Raw genomic sequence first — 20180 nt, forward strand, 5'->3', positions numbered from 1 at the left:
TCCTCTGGGCAGAACTCCTTAAACAGGTCATGACAGACAAAGGCTGAGGAGCCGTCACCAAGGAGACAAAGACGAGGTGCAATGTGGAATCCTGGCCCAGAAAAATGACAGGAGAGGGAAAACTGGCCAAATTCTAACAAGCCTAGAGGTTAGGTAATAGGATGATGGTTGATGTTAATTCCCCAGCTTTGATAACCTGGCTTGTAGCATGGTTATCTAAGAGGTTCACATCAGAGGAACGTGGGTGGACGATGTTCAGAAGCTCTGCACTATTGCTGCAACTTTTCTCTAAATCTAATATTATCATAAAATGAAAAGCTTTAGGGAATTCCCTGGCGGTCCAGCGGTTAGGACTCCACTCTCCCACTGCCGAGGGTCCGGGTTCAACCTCTGGTGGAGGAATTAAGATCCCAAAAGCTGCAAGCCGTGCAGCGCAGCAGGGTGGCGGGGGGGCGGGGGAGCTTTAGAAAAGACATTTACAAGACACATGGGGAAATCTGGATACTGACTGGATATTAAATATCCAAGGGTCATTGCTAACTTTTTTAGATGTGATAATGTTGCATTATGGTTATCCTTTTTAGAAGGGAGTCTTTGTATATTACAAGGATGTGGATGAAATGGTATGATACCAAGGATAATGAAAGTAACCAGGGACTTCCCTGGTGGTGCAGTGGTTACAAATCCACCTGCCAATGCAGGGGACATGGGTTCGAGCCCTGGTCCGGGAAGATCCCACATGCTGCGGAGCAAGTAAGCCCGTGCGCCACAGCTACTGAGCCTGTGCTCTAGAGCCTGCGAACCACAACTACTGAGCCCACGTGCCACAACTACTGAGCCCGCGCGCCTAGAGCTCGTGCTCCACAACAAGAGAAACCACCACGATAAGAAGCCCGTGTGCCGCAACTAGAGAAAGCCCACGTGCAGCAACGAAGACCCAATGCAGCTGTAAATAAATAAATAAATAAGAATTGGGTGCCTAACTCAGGGGACCAAGGCCATGTTGACGGCATGTACTCTTGATATAATGGGACAAAACCTTCTTCACCTCTGTGCTCCTCTGACTTAAAATCTAAACCTCAGTCTAATCATGAGAAAAATATCAAACAAAACTCAACCAAGGGACGTTTGACAAAATACCTTTTAGGAGAGGTATCTGGGAACGTGACCTTCTTTGGAAATAGGATCATTGAAGATAGAATCAAGTTAGGATGAGGTCATTTGGGCGGGCCTAATTCAGTGTAACTGGTGTCTCTGTAAAAAGAAAATTTGGACACAGACACACACAAGAGGAGATGGCCATGTGAAGACACAAGCAGAGACGGGAGGGACGCAGCCACAAGCCAGGGATACACAGAGCCACCAGAAGCTAGAAAAGGCAGGAAGGACTTTCCCCTAGAGCCTCTGGAGGGAGCACGGCCCTGCTGACACTTTAGTCTCAGACTTTGCCTCCAGAACTGTGAGAGAATACATTTGCGTGGTTTTAAGCCCCTCTGTCTGTGGTACTTCGTCACAGCAGCCCTGGGAAACTAAAAGGATAGCTGACCAGCACTCCTCAAAACTGTCAAGGTCATCAAAAACAAGGAAAGTCTGAGAAACCATCACAGCCCAGAAGAGCCTAAGGAGATGTGATGATGAAATGTCATGTGGGAACCTGAGTGGGGTCCGAGGACAGAAAAAGGACATTAGGGGAAAAAAGGAAATTTGTTGGACTTCAGTTAATAATGGGTCAATATTGGTTAATTAATGGAAAAAAAGCCTACCATATTAATATATTAATAATACAGGAAATCAGGTGTGGTTTCATAGGGCAACCCTCTGTATTTGCAATTTTTCTATAAACCTAAGACTATTCTAAAAATTAAAGTTTATTTTTTTAAAAGTAAAACAAAACAAAAAACCTCTTGAATGAATAATAGAATCTTGGCTTGGCCACCACCCAGGTGTTTAGCCTAAATCAAATTATTCAGTTTCTCTGTGCCTCGGTTTCCCCATCTGTAAAATGGGGGTGATGGGGTTGGTGCTACATGGGCCTGCCCTGAGGATGGTGGGAGACCAGGATCTGGAGTAAGTGGAGTCATCATCATCTCCATCAGGGATAGGTGGTGGCTGCTGCTAGAATTTTGGGTGAGTAGCAACAGAAGGTCAGCTCAAATGTCCCCGGGGCCAAGGAGAGAGGTTGAACTCCACTTCTTGGCTCAAAGTGCACGCAGTCCCACACAGCTCTGTGTACCATGCCCTACACAAGTGGGTGGACAACAAGTAGAACTTTTTCCTTCCTTTGCCATGTTGCTACCCTGCCCGGGACATACGACCTGAGATGGGACCGCGCGGGGCAAGGGGTTGGTTGTTAAACAGGACGCCCCTAAGAAATCAAAGTTCTCCATAATGTCATTTCTTTAAGGTCCACCCTTCAAGGGGCCCCGCAGAAGGTGAGGGAATAAATACAGAAGGTTGTAAGATGCAGCACACCCGGCCCCCAGCCTGATAAGGAAGTGGGGCGGGGGATGCCTGTAGACCTCGGTTTCCTTCATCTGAAAACTGGGGCAGGACACACTTCGAGCCACGAGGCTCTGATACGGCGGCGTTTTCTGGGCTTCTCTTTCTCGTAAGAAAACCAAGTCCCTGAGCTACGCAGACCTCAGGCTGGGATGCGGCTCCTTTCCGATAGGGGGCGCCAGAGTCCGCGTCCCTCGGCATGAAGGACCATTCCCCTGTCCCGGGGCTGGTGCATCACCCCCAAAAGGGTCCCAGACCCCTGCCCAAGGGGGGACATACCTGGAGGTGGGGGTCCTGAGAGAACCCCATCCACCCAAGTCCTGGATCCCCTGCTCTTTTCACCTTTTCCTGCACCCCAGCCTCCCTAAAGGCCATTGTGCTCCCTCTCCAAGGAGATACAGTGAGTCGAGGAAAGGAAGACACAGAGGCTGTCCTGCTGAGGCGCGGAGAAAGGAGGAGGCGCCGATCGGCCTTCCACCCCGGCTCACTCGTGGCCCTTCTGCCACCTGGCCCTGGGGCTGGAGCGACAGGGGCACCTGGGTTTGCTGAGTGCCGGCCCACCCTGCACCCACCACCCGCAGGTCCCGCCTGCCACGCGCGGGTCTGAGTCCGGAGCGTTGGGCCTAGGTCACAGCAGGTTGATCTCGTCCAGGTAGCGGGCCAGGACTGAGTCCCGCACGTCCTTGAAGACCTTGCGGATGTTCTGTGTGTCCGTAGCGCACGTGTAGTGGCTGAAGAGGCGGCGGGAGCGCGAGCCCTTCCTGCCCCCGTCTGCGCCGTCCACACAGCTGGTGTACATGCTGGTGTACATGTCCAGGATGAACTTCTTGGCTGCCTCCGTGTCCTGCTTCGGGCCTGGGGACAGGGGTGGGCAGTCAGGGCACACGGCTCATGGGGCAGGTGGGAGCCTCTCCCTCCTGGGACCAAGGTGGGCTCTGGAGACCCTGTCCCCAATATGGGCAGCAGCAGGGCTGCAGGGACCACGCACCAAAGTGCCTGCCGGCCACCGCCATCTTTTGCCTTTCTAGCTGGTCACATGACTCAGGCCCAGCCAATAGGAGCATCAGGTATGTGTTCATGCAGGTCACATGACCTGGAATGGACCAATGACACTAGTCTCTGGGACTTCGGGCAGAACTGTGTTAAAGAGAGACCCTCTCTCTTGGCTGGGCTTGGAGCTGGGGGGATGGGAGCCTGGAACTGCAGAGAAAGACATCCTGGGGAGGTGCAAATGGGGAAACCGAGGCTGAGAGAGAGGGGGGAAGGATAGCCATCCTGGTGAGGCACACATGCGATTCCCCCCCCATCTTGCATTCATATATATATATATATATATATATATATATATATATATATGAATATTTATATATATATTCATACATATATATGAATGAATGACTGGTGTCCTTATAAGAAGACAAGAGACAACCAGAGACAAAGTCATGTGGTGACAGAGGCAGAGATTGGAGACATGCATCTACAAGTCAAGGAATGCCAAGGATTGCAGGTGACCACCAGAAGCTAGGAGAGAGGCCTGGAACAGATTCTCCCCTGGAGCCTCCAGAAGGAACCAGCCCTGCTGACACCTTGATTTCAGACTTCTGGCCTACTGAACTGTGAGGGGAAATTTTCCTGCTGTTTTCAGCATCCAGTATGAAGGCTTCTGTTAGTTTATCCCCATTCTACAGAGGGGAAAGCTGAGACTCAGAGAGCTTGGTCAGAGGACAGAGATGGGTCTGGAACTCAGGCCTGTCCCATTGCATTTGAAACCCCACTGGCTCTAGGCTGGGGTAGGACCTGGGCCAGCATCTCTCTTAGGAGCTGCTTTTGGGAAGTGAAGGGTATAGAAAGTTCTAGAACCACTCACCCCGGAAACTGGGGAAGTAGGTAGCCAGGTGGGAGGTGGGGATCTTCTCCTCCAGGATGTCGGTTTTGTTGAGGAAGAGGATGACGGAAGTGCTTTTGAACCAGGGCAGTTCCAGGATGGTGCCAAACAGGGCCAGGCTCTCCTTCATTCGGTTCTGGGTTGGGGGGCACAAGCAGGTCATTGATCCAGATGGCCAGCTCGGCCCAAACAGGAGCCCTCTCCCCACGTAAAGACGGGGCTGTTGGCCCCCCATCCAGCAGCTTGAGGCTCCCCAATTCCCACCCAGCTGGGTCTGAGGGTGGTGTGGCCAGCTGCCTATGTATGCCCGAGATGGTTTTGTGTCTCTACTGGTTTGGGTAGTGTTCCCCTCACCCCCAAAATTCATGTCTACCTGGAACTTCAGAATGAGACCCTATTTGGAAATAGGGTCTTTGAAGATGTAATTAGTTAAGAATCGGTCACACTGGAGTAGGGTGGGCCCTAAGTCCAATGTCTGCTATCCTTATAAAAAGGGGAATTAAGACACAAGGAGATGGCCACGTGAAGATGGAGGTAAAATGGGGTGATGTGTCTATAAGCCAAGGGACGCCAAAGATTGCCAGTGGCCACCAGAAGCTGGGAGAGCCTGGAACAGATTCTCCTTCACAGGGAACCAGCCCCACTGACACCCTGACCTCAGATTTCTGGCCTCCAGGACTATGAGACGATACACTTCTGTTGTTTCAGCTCTCCCCCACCCCCATGCCCACCACCTCCCCGTTTGTGGTACTTCATCACAGCAGCCCTAGCAAACTAGCACATCTCGTGTGGCTGGACTGGAGCATGATCTGTGTCAGAATGACCTCAAATTGATTCTATCTGATTCAGTTTGAAAGTCGAAATTATAACATCTGAACCTTGGATTCCGAAACTGTCTATGGGAAAATTTAACCCTGAAAAGTGCACATGTCAGAGATGATAATGTGCCTGACCTTCACGCCGGGGGTTAATTGGGAGAAGAGTTCACGAAAAGGAGAAGAATTCTGAGTAAAAGCAGGACATCGTCCCCATGACCCACATTCCCAGGACAGCTTACATTGTGCTTCGGGGGGTTGCGGGGGGGTATGTGTGTCTTGAGGCACGAGTGTCCGACTCTGTGTGTGTGTGCGTGTGCGTGTGTGTGTGTGTGTCAGGGTCCTGGCCTCACAAATGCTTATAGATCTGTGTGTTGGGGTTCAATGGTCTGACCACAAAAGAGTGGACGGTGAAGCTCAAAGCCACACCAGACACACAAAGCCCCACTCAAGAGTGCCTGCTCAGCTGTGGGTCCCCGGGCCAAGATGGGGGTAAGAAAAGCAGGGGAAATGGTGCCCCTGCATCCATCGTGGCCCCTCACCTCTTGGTTGTTTTCCTCCAGACACTGGTCGTATTCACTCAGCGAGGCCAGGTAGATGATGGCGATCACATTCTCGAAGCAGTGGATCCATTTCTTGCGTTCTGACTTCTGGCCCCCGACGTCCACGATCCTTACCGGGAACAACTCCCTTTCAGAGTTCAGGCCTAATCGGGACCCCCGTGACGAGGCGTCCCAGACCCCAGTCATGGCTGGTACATGCCATGAGCAATATTAATAGCAACAAGAATAGATGCCAGCCACCTTGTGTGTTACAGCATTTCACCCCATGGAGCAAGTATCGCTATTATGCCCATTTTACGGATGAGGAAACTGAGGTATAGGGAGAGAGGGGACTTTCTAGAGCTTCTACTACACTGGGCTGCCTGATTTCTACCCCATGGAGCTTCTACTACACTGGGCTGCCTGATTTCTACCCCATGGTAGAAGACAGCTGGTTGCCCTCAGTCTGCCCTGGTTCTGGCTGGGTGACAAGAGGGAAATTGCAGATCGTCTCCAGAACTCAGTTTCCCATCAGCTGTGTTCTGGCTGACCATGGGAGTGTCCAGTGGCCACACAGATGGGCAAACGCCATCCCCTCTGTGTGTGGCCCAGGGCAAGGGTTCGCCTCCACCCCCACACACACCACAGCAAAAGCCTGGGCCCTCCTGCCTTCCTGTTCTCTCTTCTAAGAAATGTGGGTTACTGATAACAAGTCCTGTGTCATTTCCCCAGGGATGGGACCATTACTCAGGCAGCTGGAAGGAAATGCCAGAAGCCTCAGAGCAAGAAGAGACTTGCCCTGCTGTACAGGAGGAAAATCCAGGCTGATGCCTGCAGCTCCTGATTACTGAAACCAGCCTTTCTCATGATCCTCAGATTCCCTCAAACCCCGTATCCAGAGCGTGATGTGTGATGCAGCGGTTGAGACTGGGGCTCCGATGGCTGAGATAGGTGTGGGGTATGCTACTTGCCAGCCTCCCAGCTCGGAGTCTCAGTTTCCTCTGAGCCCTCACCTTTGGCCTAAGAACGGACTCAAGTTTCCCCATCTGATAATTCCCCTCCTCAGCCCAGCCTTCCTTCTGAACTTCCCCAACCACTACTTTTACTCCTAAACTTTTACCAACTCACCCATCCATCTATTCATACATCCAACCAATCACCCACCCACCTATTTATTTGTCCATACGTCCACATACCCACCCATCCATCCACCCATCAATCCATCCATCTGTCTATCTATCTATCCATTCACCCATTCATACACACATACACCCACCCACGCACCCACCCACCCATATACCCAACCATTGATCCATCTATCCACCCACCTACCCATCCATGCATCCATCCACCCCTCCACCCACCCATCCATCCCCCCATCCATCCATCCATAAGTCCATCCATCCATCCATCCACCCATCCACCCATCCATCCATCTTTCCAACCATCCACTCACATTTCCAAACTTCCACTCTGACCTTCAGCTGATCATGACCAGTGAAGCAGGAGAATCGAACTCAGCCCCTAACTTTGAGGGTCTTTCCATCTAGTGGAGGAGACCCAACGCAAACAGATGAATTATGAACCTTCCTGCTAAGGACTATTGCAGAGGCCAGAACAACATGGGGCCGGGCAAGGGGGTGTTCAGGGAAACAAGGGATCAACACGGGTGGGTTGAACACTGAAGGGTCTCAAGCATCACCCTGCACCCTCCACAGGTCCCTGCCTAAGGTCACTGAAGATTCTCTAAAGGCCACTAAGGTCCTGAGGATCCTCTAAAGGCCAATCCCAGAAGTCGCTTCTCTCACTGTAGTCTTCCTGTCCTCTCCTTGGCCTTTGACACTGACCATGACTCTGCATGGACCAGCCTTTGCTGCACTGGCCACCCACACCTCTGGCTTCCAGCTCAGGCCTGTGTGCACCCAGCCACCTCCCAGATGCCCCAGACCCCTCAGACCCAACCTGCCCCAAATGAGTTCATCATCTATTCTAACACCTCCCATCCCACCACCACCACTGTGGCTCCATGAGCTACTCTGTCACCTTGATGGGAAACCCATAGGGAGTCACTTTTAACTCTCTGCTCTAATTCCCATGCTCATCTAGTCCTGCCCATTCTACATCAGAAAGCATTCTCGCACCGTCCCCTCATTTCCATCCCCAAGGCCACTTCCTGGGCACTCCCCAACCCTTTCTGCCTGAACCATGGCTCCTGCCTTCTCCTGAGTCTCCTGACCTCCAGCTTCACCCCTCATTTGGGGTTGGGGAAGCTCAGAGGGCGAGCTTCCCCAGCCCCAAATCAATCCCTCTGGTCTAGCCCTGACTGCACAGTCTCTGTCTCTTCCTTCCCATCACCTCCTAGCTCTAGTGAACTCCTATTCATTCTTCAATGCCCTAATACCAATGTCCCCTCCTCCAGGAAGACTTACCCTCCCAGAGCTCTGGGGGCTCAGTCTGGGCTCCCTCAGGCCCCAGTCCTGATTCCATGGAGGGGCTGGAGGTGTCTGTGTCCAGCCTTGCCTCCTTCAGCCTGGCATCCCCTTTGTGGGCTGGGACTAGGAAACTCCTACTCATCCCTCAGTGCCCCAGTTCCTTTGCCCCTCCAACAGGAGCCTTTCCCACCCACCAGGCTATGCGCTCACCGCAGGTTGGTTTTCTGCACGGAGAAGCAGTACTCGTTGATGCCGGTGGTGGGCATGCGGGTGCGGAGCACGTCCTGCGAGGTAGGGATGTAGCCCTCCTCCGTGATGCGGTCCAGATTTGACAGGTAGCTGTAGAGCCAGAAGCCCTGAGTCTTGGCCTTGAAACCTCCCTTTGCTTCTCAGGCCCCCCACCCAGGGCCTGGTGAGGACCTTGCTGGGGGAAAGAGAGCCCCCGGGGGGGGGACAGGATCTCTGGGGTCCCAGGTGGCTCAGGAGCACAGCCCAAGGCCATGGGAGCACGGAGAGAAGCAGCTTCACCCTCAGCAGCGTGACCCCAAGGACAGTCTCACTGGCGCAGGCGTCACCCTGGGAAAACTGTCACCCCAGGTGTGTCACTGCCCCAAGAACAGTGATAGCCTGGAGCACTAGACACCCAGCGTCATACCCAGGACAGCTTCACTGCGTGACGATGAACAGCGTCACCCCAGAAATGGTGTCACCCCAGGAATGATGTCACCCCAGGAACAGTGCACTCCAGGAGCTGTGTCACCTGGGGAGCAGTGGCACCCCAGGGACGGCCTCACCCCAGGGCAAGACCACCCACAGCATTCCCAGCAGTGGGAGCCAGCCAGCTTGAGGCCCCTCTGCCGGCTCCGATCCCTGGGACAGGGTCTCCTCTGGCTCCGCCTCGGCACCGCCTCGCGCTGGGCACCCCGACCCTGCGCCCGTCCCCGCTGACCCCAGACTCACTACACTGCCGAGTCAAGCAGGTGGAAATCGCGCCGGCGCTCGTAGCAGGCGCGGATGCCGGAGTCCCTCCACAACCACTGCATGGCCACGGCGTAGTGCTTCTCGAAGGTGGTCACCTTGTAGGGGTCCTGGCTCATGATCAGGTTGGCCCGGTGCTGGGGAGGGACGGATGGACGGACAGGGGCATGTCAGAGCAGCCGGGCGGGGCGGGTTGCCCTCCTGACGTCTCCACCCCCTTTTGTCCCGATGTCCATTCACCGAGGGTGGGCACAAGCAGAGCGCACAGCGGCGCGCGAGGGGCCAGCAGGGAATTGCTTGCTTGCGTGCAGGGCGCCAGTTCTGGGGGACCCTGACTGGGGCAGTAACCTCTGCTGTATCTGTCCTCCTTTCTTTGCACCGGAAGCAGGCGCTCCTGTTGTTCATGTCTGAAGATAGGGTCTTTACAGAGGTAATGAAGTTACAATGAGGTCATGAGGGTGGCCCTGATCCAATGTGACTGGTGTCCTTGTAAGAAGAGGAGATTGGGACACAGACACACACAGAAGGATGACCCTGTGAGGACACAGGGAGAAGACAGCCGTCTACGAGCCAAGGAGAGAGGCCTCAGAAAGAACCAGCCCTGGGGTCTTGGGGGTTGGAACCCTCATACACTGCTGGGGGGATGCAATCCGGTACAGCCACTGTGGAAAATGGTATGGAGGTTCCCACCAAAATTAAAAATAGAGCTACTGGGAATTCCCTGGCGGTCCAGTGGTTAGGACTCCACGCTTTCACTGCTGAGGGTCCGAGTTCCATCTCTGGTCGGGGAACTAAGATCTCACAAGCCATGTGACATGGCAAATAAATAAATAATTTTTAAAAATAGAGCTACTCTATGATTCAGCAATTCCACTCCTGGGGTATTTACCCAAAAGAACTGAAACTGGGATCTTGAAAAGATATCTGTACACCCAGGTTCACTGCAGTGTTATTTACAGCAGCCAAGATGTGGAAAGAACCTAAATGTCCATCGATGGTTGAATGGATAAAGATAGATACATCTCGAATACTATTCAGCCTTTAAAAAGAAGGAAATTCTGGGCTTCCCTGGTTGGCGCAGTGGTTCAGAGTCCACCTGCCGATGCAGGGGACACGGGTTCGTGCCCTGGTCCGGGAGGATCCCACGTGCCGCGGAGTGGCTGGGCCCGTGAGCCATGGCCGCTGAGCCTGCGCGTCCGGAGCCTGTGCTCCGCAACGGGAGAGGCCGCAGCGGTGAGAGGCCCGCGTACCGCAAAAAAAGAAGGAAATTTTGCAACAGGGGACAATGTGGATGAACCTTGAAGACACCATATTAAGTGAAATAACACAAGCACAGAAGGACAGATCCTGCACGATCCCACTTATATGAGGCATCTGGAAGAGGCAAGTTCACGGACACAGAGAGTAGAATGGGCTAGGGGAAGGGAGCTGGGGTTGCTATGAATAAAGTTTCCCTTAGGCAAGGGGAATACATTCTAGAGCTCTCCCTGATGACACTGTGTCTGCAGTTACTGTATCGTGTGCTTAAAATTTGCTAAGAGAATAGATTTCATGTTGAGTGTTCTTCACACAATAAAATAAAAATGTTAAAGAGAAGGGTGATGTGACACACGGTCTGCATAGCACCCCTCCCCCCAGCAGGGTAGGGCAGGGCTCAGGAACCAGTCCACCGTACTAATATTTCTAGAACAAAACGCCTGCTGACTCAGGACTCCTACCAGGCATCATAGGGTCCAAGGGAGAGATGGCTGAGCCCTGGGGGTCCACGGGGAACCTGTGAGGTCAGTGGGGGGACCTGCTGGTGCTGAGCTGCCTGGAATGCAGACCAGGATCCCAGGAAACCTTGGAGGAGGTGGTTCTTCACAAGGACTTAGGGGATATGAGGGGACACAGTCCCTCCCTGAAGTCCTAAGGAACCCCCTCCCAGTGTGGCGCCCATGTGGCGAGACCCGGGATGCTCACCTTGCTCTCGGGCCAGCAGAAGGGGATCTGCAGCCGTTCCATAGCCTCAATCATGGTCTGCATGGACACGAAGATGTTCTGGTAGACCAGGGTCCGGAAGCTCTTGCGGTCCTCCTCCGAGTAGCCCGCCCCGTGGATGATGCGCATCTGCTTGATGAATGTGCTCTTCCCGCTCTCGCCAGGGCCTGGGGAGACGACTCTGCGGTCAGCTCAGCCCTCCGGGGCTCCCGACACCCGCCACCTCCCGCCACTAGGGTTCGAATCCCCGCTCTGTGATCCTGGGCAAGCAGCTTCATGGCTCTGTGTCTCGGTTTCCCCACCCGTGAAACGTGGTTTGCTGGGTGGACGTGAGGGGTAAACTAGTTCATTAAAAGTTTGTCCCAGGAGGGGGCAGCAAACCATGGCCTGCCGGCCACTGTTTTTATTTTTATTTTGGGGGTTTCCTTTTGTTTTGTGTTTTTGTTTTTGCTTTTTTGCCACACCACGCAGCTTGTGGGATCTAAGTTCCCCGACCAGGGATGGAACCGGGGTCCCCTGCAGTGAAAGCGCAGAGTCCTAACCACTGGACCACCAAGGAATTCCTGACAGCTGCCTGTTTTTGCATGGCTAGCAAATTTTTACAGTTTGCATGGTTTTTATATTTCTAATTTTTTTCACCCTTACAGTTTTTACATTTTTGTAATGGTTACAGTTTTTGCATTTTTTAATGGTTGAAAGGAATCCAAAGATTCCTTTTTGGTGACACCTGAAAATGACATGAAATTCAGGTTTCAGGGTCGGTCAATAAAGTTTTATTGGCACATGGCCGTGCCTGGTTGTATACAAATTATCTAGGGTTGGTTTCTCGGGACAGCTGCAGTGCTGAGTAGTCAGAGACCCTCTGGCTTGCAAAGTTGAAAAGATTTACCATCTGGCCCTTTACAGAAAAAGTCTGTGGACCCCTGGCCTAGAGTGTGCTCTGACATAGTAAGAGTTACATTCCTGTCCACTATTATTAGCAACAGTAGTCTTTACCATGATTATAATTACTGTTATTATTATTCGCTATAATAATTTCAGGTAGAGAAAGTTTTGTGAAGGAAATACAATAAGATAAATAGATAAAGAGTGATTAAGTGACTACTACAGCTAAGTGTCACGGAAGGCTTCTCAGTGGAGGTGACATTGGCGTCGAGATCTGAAGGCTGGGAAGGTTGCTCTCGTGCCAAGATCTGGAGGAGGGAGCACCAGGCAGTGGACACAGCATGTGCAAAGGCCCTGGGGCAGGACCAGGCCTGGTGTGTTGGAGAAATAGCAAGGAGGCCTGTGTGCTTGGAGCTGAGTGAGTGAGGGGGAGAGAGGGGGAGGTGAAATTATGATTGTGGAAGGGGTTCTAAGGAGAAGGGGGCTTTGAGTTAGGCTGGGTAATCTAGGAGGGCTTCACTGAGGAGGTGACATCTCATCTGAGACCTGGCAGATGACAGAATTCATTAGAAGAAAAGGGGGAATAGCGTTCCCAACAGCAGGCACAGCACATGCAAAGGTCCTGGGGCAGGACCATGCCTGGCATGTTGGAGGAACAGCCAGGAGGCCTGTGTGTCTGGGGCAGAGTGATCGAGGGGGAGAGAGGGAGGAGAGGATGGCAGGGAGGGGACGGGGCAGGTCATGCAGGGCCTTGTGGGCTGTGCAGGGGAGGGCAGGTTGGGGAGGGGTGAACCCAGCCAGATGGGACTGTTCTGGTCCAGGCTGGACCCAGGTGGCCGCGTGGAGCCAGAGAGAAGAGGACATATGCACAAGATATCTGGGAGACAGAATACACACGACCTCGCTGATGGACCAGAGTGGGGAGAGGGTTCCTTGCCGGCTCACCTACAGAATCTCCAGGGCCAAGTGCTGGATGAAACCACAGGGCCCTTCTGAGTGCACGGTCGCACGTCAAAAGGCCGGTCATGGGTCTGGGATAATAACACTAGAAACTTTGGAAGCTCAAAGAGCAAGGCCTGGCTCCCTGCTGTCTGAGCCCTAATATCTCCCTTTCTGAGCCTCTGTTTTCTCATCTGTGAAATGGGCATGATAGCCAGGCAGGAGGTGCGGGGCCGGGAACCACCTCCAACACCTTGTCACCCTGCCGGCTCCTGGGGGACACTGGTGTGGGGTCCCTCCAGGGATGGGGAAGGGGACTCGTGCAGGAGGAACTGGGACCAGCAGCAAAAAGGGAAAGGGTGCCCTGGCTGGAGCCAGAAAAAGGAACCTGGAGCAGCGGAAACACAGCAGGGAAGAGGCGGGGAGTGTAGGAAGCGGCAGAAGACGGGGTGGAACTCTGTTGTACCGCCCCTGGGGGGCTCTCGTCCCCTCCCAGTCCCAGCAATTCTGAAGGCAGTGAGGGCAGGACCCAGCAACATCGCTGCACTCGAGATCCATAGAAAAGTGACCCTTTTCCTATGCCCTAAAGGACATTCATGGGGAAACTGGGAATGCCAGCGGGACGTGATGGTGACGGGATTCGGGACGTGATGGTGATGGGATTGTATCACGCGCATCGCCTGCTCACCATTGCCCTGGGGGAGTCTTTGCTTTTCAGTGGGACTTAAACCCATTGAAGTATCTGGGGGGGAAAAGGTGTCAGGGCTGCAACTTTACTCTCAAACGGTTCTGAGAACAATGAATACGTACATATTAAATATAATATATAAATGTATAACAAATAAACTATAGCTATGCATTATGTAAATTATAAGTATATACACATATACTTATATATAATGTGTGTGTATACATATATATATATATAGAGAGAGAGAGAGCAAGCAGGATGGGATGGGATAAAGGGCATGTGATAAAATGTTAACATTTGCAGAAGAATCTGGTGCAACTTTTTTTTTTTTTTTTTTTTTGCGGTGCACGAGCCTCTCACTGTTGTGGCCTCTCCCGCTGTGGAGCGCAGGCTCAGCGGCCATGGCTCACGGGCCCAGCCGCTCCGCGGCACGTGGGATCTTCCCGGACCAGGGCACGAACCCGCGTCCCCTGCATCGGCAGGCGGACTCTCAACCACTGCACCACCAGGGAAGCCCTGGTGCAACTTTTTTATAACTCTGAAAGTATTTCAAAATGAAAAGTTAAGAAAGGGAAAAAAAAAACCCTCAAGGGCTTCCCTGGTGGTGCAGTGGTTAAGAATCCGCCTGCCAATGTAAGGGACATGGGTTCGAGCCTGGGTCCGGGAAGATCCCACATGCCGTGGAGCCACTAAGCCCGTGCGCCACAACTACTGAGCCCGTGTGCCACAACTACTGAAACCCATGCGCCTAGAGCCCATGCTCTGCAACAAGAGAAGCCACCGCAATGAGAAGCCCGTGCACCTCAATGAAGAGTAGCCCCCGCTTGCTGCAACTAGAGAAAACCTGCATGCAGCAACGAAGACCCAACGCAGCCAAAAATAAAATAAATAAACTTATTAAAATAAAAAAAAAAACCCTCAAATGCCATGTGGGATGCTGCGTTGGAGGCTGGAACAGAAAAGGGGCCGTGGTGGAAAAACCAGTGAAATCTAAATCTGGAGTTTAGTTAACAGAAATGTAATGGTACGGTTCCCACATTAATATCTCAGCTGCGATGAGCACACGGAACTTATGTAAGATGTCACCACGAGAGGAAGCTGTTTAGGAGGAGACGGGAACTCTCCGGACTATCTTTGCACATTTCTGTCCTTCGAAAATGATTCCAAAATAAAAAGTTTCCTGCAAACAAACAAACAAAAAACGCCCCACAGTTCCACAATCTGAAATGCTTCAGTAAGGAGCCACGTGTGTCTCAGATTCCTTGGATTTCAGGATGGGGATACATCAAACTCAATAAATATTCCTGCAGTAGAACCTCTGACTATCACAGTCAGTGAGATAAACCCACAGCCTCACCTCCCACTGGGAAACCTGGGGAGATGGGCTGGTCTCCGGAGCTTCTGCTATTTGGAGGTGGAAGAGGTACCGTAAGCCCCACTGTCCTCCTAGGGTGTCAGGGGGGTCCACACGCACCAGCTTGCCCGAGCCCACGAGAGGAACAGCTCTTGGCTCCACATTTCACGTGGGGAAACTGAGTCCCAGATCGGTTGGGTCATGCAGCTGGTGGGTGGCCAAACTGGGACTCAAACCCGGTTCTGAGTCCAGAGCTCACGGGCTTTTTAATAATCATTCCGGGAAGTTACCCAAGCACTGCCTGAATTATCATCACTAAGATTCCCACTGTTTTCCCATTCACAGTGGAGACGTGGGGGCTCAGAGAGGTGAAATGACTTTCCCAGGGTCACACAGGTACTGGAAAAGCAGAGGACTAAACACAAGCCCTTGTGGATCCTTCACCTTCATCAAAGTATCAGTTCACGTGATGTTTCTACAGATGCTCGGAAGCTCGTTGGCTCCTCTGGGTGCTGCCAAGACGGCGGTGAGACCTACGGCAGGGGGCTGCACCCTTTGACCTTCCTCTGGGTTGCCCCCAAAAGTGTGGAGAACAAAGAAAGATCTCACCAAGAAACAGTTCATTTTTATTTATTTATTTATTTTTGGCTGCGTTGGGTCTTCGTTGCTGCGTGCAGGCTTTCTCTAGTTGCAGCGAGCGGAGGCTACTCTTCATTGCGGTGCGCAGGCTTCTCACTGCGGTGGCTTCTCTTGTTGCAGAGCACAGGCTCTGGGAATGCTGGCTTCAGTAGTTGTGGCACATGGGCTCAGGAGTTGTGGCTCGCAGGCTCTAGAGCACAGGCTCAGTAGTTGTGGCACGTGGGCTCAGTAGTTGTGGCGCACGGGCTTAGTTGCTCCACGGCATGTGGGACCTTCCTGGACCAGGGCTCAAACCTGTGTCCCCTGCATTGGCAGGCGGATACTTAACCACTGCACCACCAGGGAAGTCTGCAACAGTTAATTTTGTTGAGATGCACCGATTTCTTTTTTTTTTTTTCCTCTTCTGTTTCATTAAAGAAAAAAATATATCCTGGTTGCCACCCACAGCTTGGGTTTTGTGACTCACAAGTGGCTCACAACCTGAAGTCTGAAAAACTCCACCTTTGCAACTGTGACTGTCCTGGAGCCACTGAGGAATCAGGAGCCTCTCTGCTCCCCCTCCTGATGTGGTTCAGAAAGCCCCCCACATGGGGCTGGGGGCTGCGGGGAGAGCTGTTTCCACCTAGTGCGTGCTCGCAGCCCAGACGGGAAGTGATTGCTTCCTTCTGGGAATGGGTGAGGAAGTAGAAACTCGCAGAGGCCAGGAGCCGTGCCAGGCCCCAGGCATCGCGAGACGCTGTGCAGCTCCTTCCATGGGTGATGGCTGTCCCAGCCCCGCCGTCCTCCCCCAGGAAACTGGGCCACTGGGACACAGGGAGCTGCCTGAGAGCAGACAGCTCACCTTCTTTGCCCAGCTCTGCCTCAAAACTGGCTGCAGACCCCAGACCCATCCTGCCGCCGCCCTGGGCCTCAGTTTCCCCATCTGTCATTGGGGTTCTGTAGAGGCACGTTCACAGGGCAGTCAAGAGCGTGGACTGTGGAACCAGAATTCTAGGTTCTGATCCTGGTTGTGTGACCTTGGGCAGGTCGCTTCACCTCTCTGGGCCTCGGTTTCCCCATCTGGGATGGCTCCTACCTCACATAGTATGGACAGAGCTGTGGCTCCTTTAATTGCCTTATTCTGAGTCTTCCCCCTCCTCAACGTGGTGACCACTTCCTGTCAGCGACAGACCCCCAGCCCCTTGGCCTTCTTCCTCCAAAGGGTCAGCCACCTCCCAGAAAAGAAAAATAACTTTTGGATTCAATTCCTGTTTTTAAGGAGGGCAGGTGTGGAAGCAGCCCTCAGGGCTTGGATAGGGGTGTTGAAACCACAGTCCAGCCGGCTGTCCATAGGGCCAGCATCTGTGCTTGGGCACGTGGACAACCTCCCCTCTCCCCTCTCCCACCCCTACCAGCAGAAGTGGCTTCCTGATTTGGGACTGGCTGTGCAGTGGTCAGTGGGGCAAGGGACTTTCCCAGCTCCAGGACGATATGGTACAGCTCTGGGGAAAATCACCCCTGAAACAGGATTCATTCATTCATTCATTCATTCATTCACTCATTTATAAATCATGCATCAGGTATCTGCTCTACGTCAGGTCACTGTACTCCTGAAATAGAAGCTGGGGACACAGGAGTGAATAAGATGGACATGCTCCTCACCTCTGTGTTGCTTGCTGTGTAACTGGAGAGACAGACAATAAACAAGGAAACAAGAAAACACCTGAGAGAGCGTCAGCGAGTGAGTGGTATGAAGAAAAATCGGGCGAGAAAGAAAGATGGGGCTGACTTTGAAGCCCGGGAAATCAGGGAAGACTTCTCTGAGGAAGTGACACTTGAGCTGAGACCTGCCTTGAGTGAAAGGAGTGAGAGCACCAACCATGCAAAGGCTTGGGGGCTGAGAGCCCTTGGCAGGGAGAATGGCAAGTACAAAGGTCCTGAGGTGTGGTTAAAGAAAACCTGAGATGTGCAAGGAAGTATCACTAACACTGCCAAACCCCTAGCCCAATAGGTCAAGAAAAATGGAGCAAAGACAAAGAATGAAAAAGGAGACATCACTACAAATCCCACAGACATGAAAGGATGACAAGGGAATGTTATAAACAACCTTATGCCTATACATTTGACAACTTCGAAGAAATGGACAAACTCTTTGGAAGATACCAATAACCAAAGCTCACTCGAGAAGTAGCCTAAATAGCCCTATTTATTAAAAAGTAGTAAATAACATATATATACTAGCCTAGCTATTACAGAAAGTGACTAGAGATAGCTATGAAATTAAATTCTTAATTAAAACCTTCCAGGCTCAGACAGCTTCACTGGGGTCCCATGCCCCCACCCTCTCCTCTCTCTCCACCCCTCAGGGCTGCCCTTTCTCACTAAGCAAGAGAAGAGAGAGGACGGCCATCCAGATGACCAGGCTCTTTGCCCCAGGACAGGCAGATGGGACTTTGGAACACTTCCCCAGCCCTCGCTCAGGGCTCAGGCAGTCCCTGGAGACCCTCCAAGGCTGGCATCCCTGGGCTTAGGCCAGCAGGGTCATACACAGGGCAAGGTGGCTGGGGGAGTGGACACACGTGGACAAGAAGACATGAGGTCTCAGAGGCTTCCAATCCACCACACCCAAGTCACCCCCACTCCCTCAACCTGTTCTATTTTCCTCCTGTTCTTCCTGCGGCAGGAAATTATTTTACCTGCTTATTAGTCTTGGGGCTTAACATCTCTCTCCCCCACCGGAAGCTGAGGTCCCCAGAGGCAGGGACACGCTCCACCTCCTCTGCCGCTGTGCCCCCAGGAATTACTCAGGACGTCTTGAATGAATGAACTGATCAATCAATCAATCAATCAGAGGCCAATGCTCTCTCTGCCCACACGACTCGTGCTGATAAACCACCAGAACAGACCCAGCGCTCCAGAGAGACGGGAGGGTCTCGGAGGGCGAGGCTGGAGCTCCCCGGGCTCTGCGGCTCATTCCCTTCCTGTGACAGAAGCCAGGCAGCCCGGCCAAACCACCTGTGCTCTTGCAGATGCCCAGGAGATGGCCGGGCCGTGGGACGGGCCCACAGCTCACCCCTTGGGACTAGGAACCGGGCCTCAGTCGACTCATCCTGAAAGTGGGCTCCCAGGCTGTCCCGCCCGGGGTGGCCGCGGACTCACCGAGCAGCAGCAGCTTCAGCTCCCCTCGGTCCCGCTTCTTCTGCTCCAGGAGGATCTTGTTGATTTCCTGGTCGATCCGGGCCGCCGACTTCTCGTCCTCGGTCAGGCACCAGGGGCAGCAGCGCCAGGTCAGCGAGTGGGCCATGGTGGGGCCTCAGCGGGCACCAGGCGGCATCGCCCCGCCCCCCAGGAGGCACCCCGGCCGGCCGCTCCGGGGTGGGCTTCTGACAGCCGGCGGCAAGAGTTTCCCTCGTCGTGGGGGTCGCCCCCCCCCCAGGGACCCCCGGCTTCCCGGCCGTGGGCACGCGGAGGCCCAGCTCGGCGAGGCCTGCGCGGCGGGTCAGGGGTGGAGGAGGAGACGAGATGCCGGCTTAGGGCTCCCCCGCCCACCCCCAGACCTGCCCGGCCCGGCCCGACAGGTTGACGGCAGTAGAGCAAGAGGTGAGGTGGGCGCCCCGGGGGAGGGCGGGGCGGGGAGGAAAGGCCCGGCGTCTGCAGGCTGGGTCTGCGCTGGGCCTCCTTCCTCATTCTGGAGAAGGGGTGGACCCTGTCCTCCTGGGCCTCTGACGCCCGGCCCCGGCCCACCCACCTCTCCCCCTCCTCTGGGCCAATTAGAAGCAGTCATCAGAACACCCCACAAGATCTTTTTTAAAAGAACAGCCAGGGCCCGGCGTCGCCTACTGTTTTAAGTGCTTTTGTGTCTTGGGGGAGGGTAGTCATGCGGACAGCACCCCAAGTTCCTTGCCATTCCCGCTGCACAGATGGGGACATAGAGGCACAGCCAGGCAGCGACAACCCCCGGGGAGCCTCTCCCACCCGTAGGGCCTCAGTCTCAACTGCAGAGCTGGCAGCTTTGGGACTTTGGAACCGGGCCATTCATTCTTCTTGCAAACATTTATGCGGCGCTTACTGTGTGCCAGGCATTCTACGCACAGTAGGGACCCAAATGACAAAAAAACCCGATCTCCCTGCCTTATGCTCTAGACAGACAAGATAAAGAAATACCTTAAATATTTGTATATCTAAGCCTATCAGATGGCCATAAATTGTGAGAGGAAAATAAAGCTGGGAAGGGGGATGGGAGATTGGGGGGGCCTCATGTGTGGCTTGAAACAGGGAGTCAAGGAAGGTCACTCTGAGAAGACAGGCATTTGGGAGGAGAAGTTGGACAGGCAGCCTGGACATAGGAGAAACTTGGGAGTCAAGCCCGCGTCCCAGCAAGGCCATGAGGCCCCCGTTCCCTGACGGCTCAGCCCTCAGGACCTTAGAAGCAGGAGGGGACACAGGGGTGGCTGTGTAGCTGCGTCCCCACAGAATGTCTCCAATCCAGCAGCTCTTTGCCGTGTTCAGGGACAGAATGCTCTTTGAGAGGTTCTAGAAAGCTCTAGAAAGTTCCCGAACAC

The 20180-nt window shown here is 53.4% G+C and overlaps 1 protein-coding gene across 1 annotated transcript; it reads right to left on the reverse strand.

Moving 5' to 3' along the window:
* Window positions 1-1996: 1996 nt before the first annotated feature.
* On the reverse strand, window positions 1997-19100 carry GNA15 (G protein subunit alpha 15). Its single transcript, XM_079702392.1, has 7 exons — window positions 18778-19100; window positions 11114-11298; window positions 9134-9288; window positions 8384-8512; window positions 5742-5871; window positions 4367-4520; window positions 1997-3354 (listed from the first exon to the last, which is right to left on the reverse strand). Exons 1-7 carry the CDS (start codon window positions 18920-18922, stop codon window positions 3128-3130), a joined length of 1125 nt encoding a protein of 374 aa, XP_079558518.1. The 5' UTR covers window positions 18923-19100; the 3' UTR covers window positions 1997-3127.
* Window positions 19101-20180: the final 1080 nt, after the last annotated feature.

Source organism: Hyperoodon ampullatus, assembly GCF_949752795.1.
Source record: "Hyperoodon ampullatus genome assembly, chromosome: 4".
NCBI classification, from domain to species: domain Eukaryota; kingdom Metazoa; phylum Chordata; class Mammalia; order Artiodactyla; family Ziphiidae; genus Hyperoodon; species Hyperoodon ampullatus.

Bases quoted from the DNA above. Each gene is read 5' to 3' on its own strand.
- GNA15 (XM_079702392.1), bottom strand. From the start codon at position 18,922: ATGGCCCACTCGCTGACCTGGCGCTGCTGCCCCTGGTGCCTGACCGAG. The intron at 8,513-9,133 runs GTGAGTCTGGGG...CTGGCTCTACAG, and splicing joins CTGCTTGACTCGGCAGTGTA to CTACCTGTCAAATCTGGACC. The intron at 3,355-4,366 runs GTGAGTGGTTCT...CCCTGTCCCCAG, and splicing joins CTACTTCCCCAGTTTCCGGG to GCCCGAAGCAGGACACGGAG.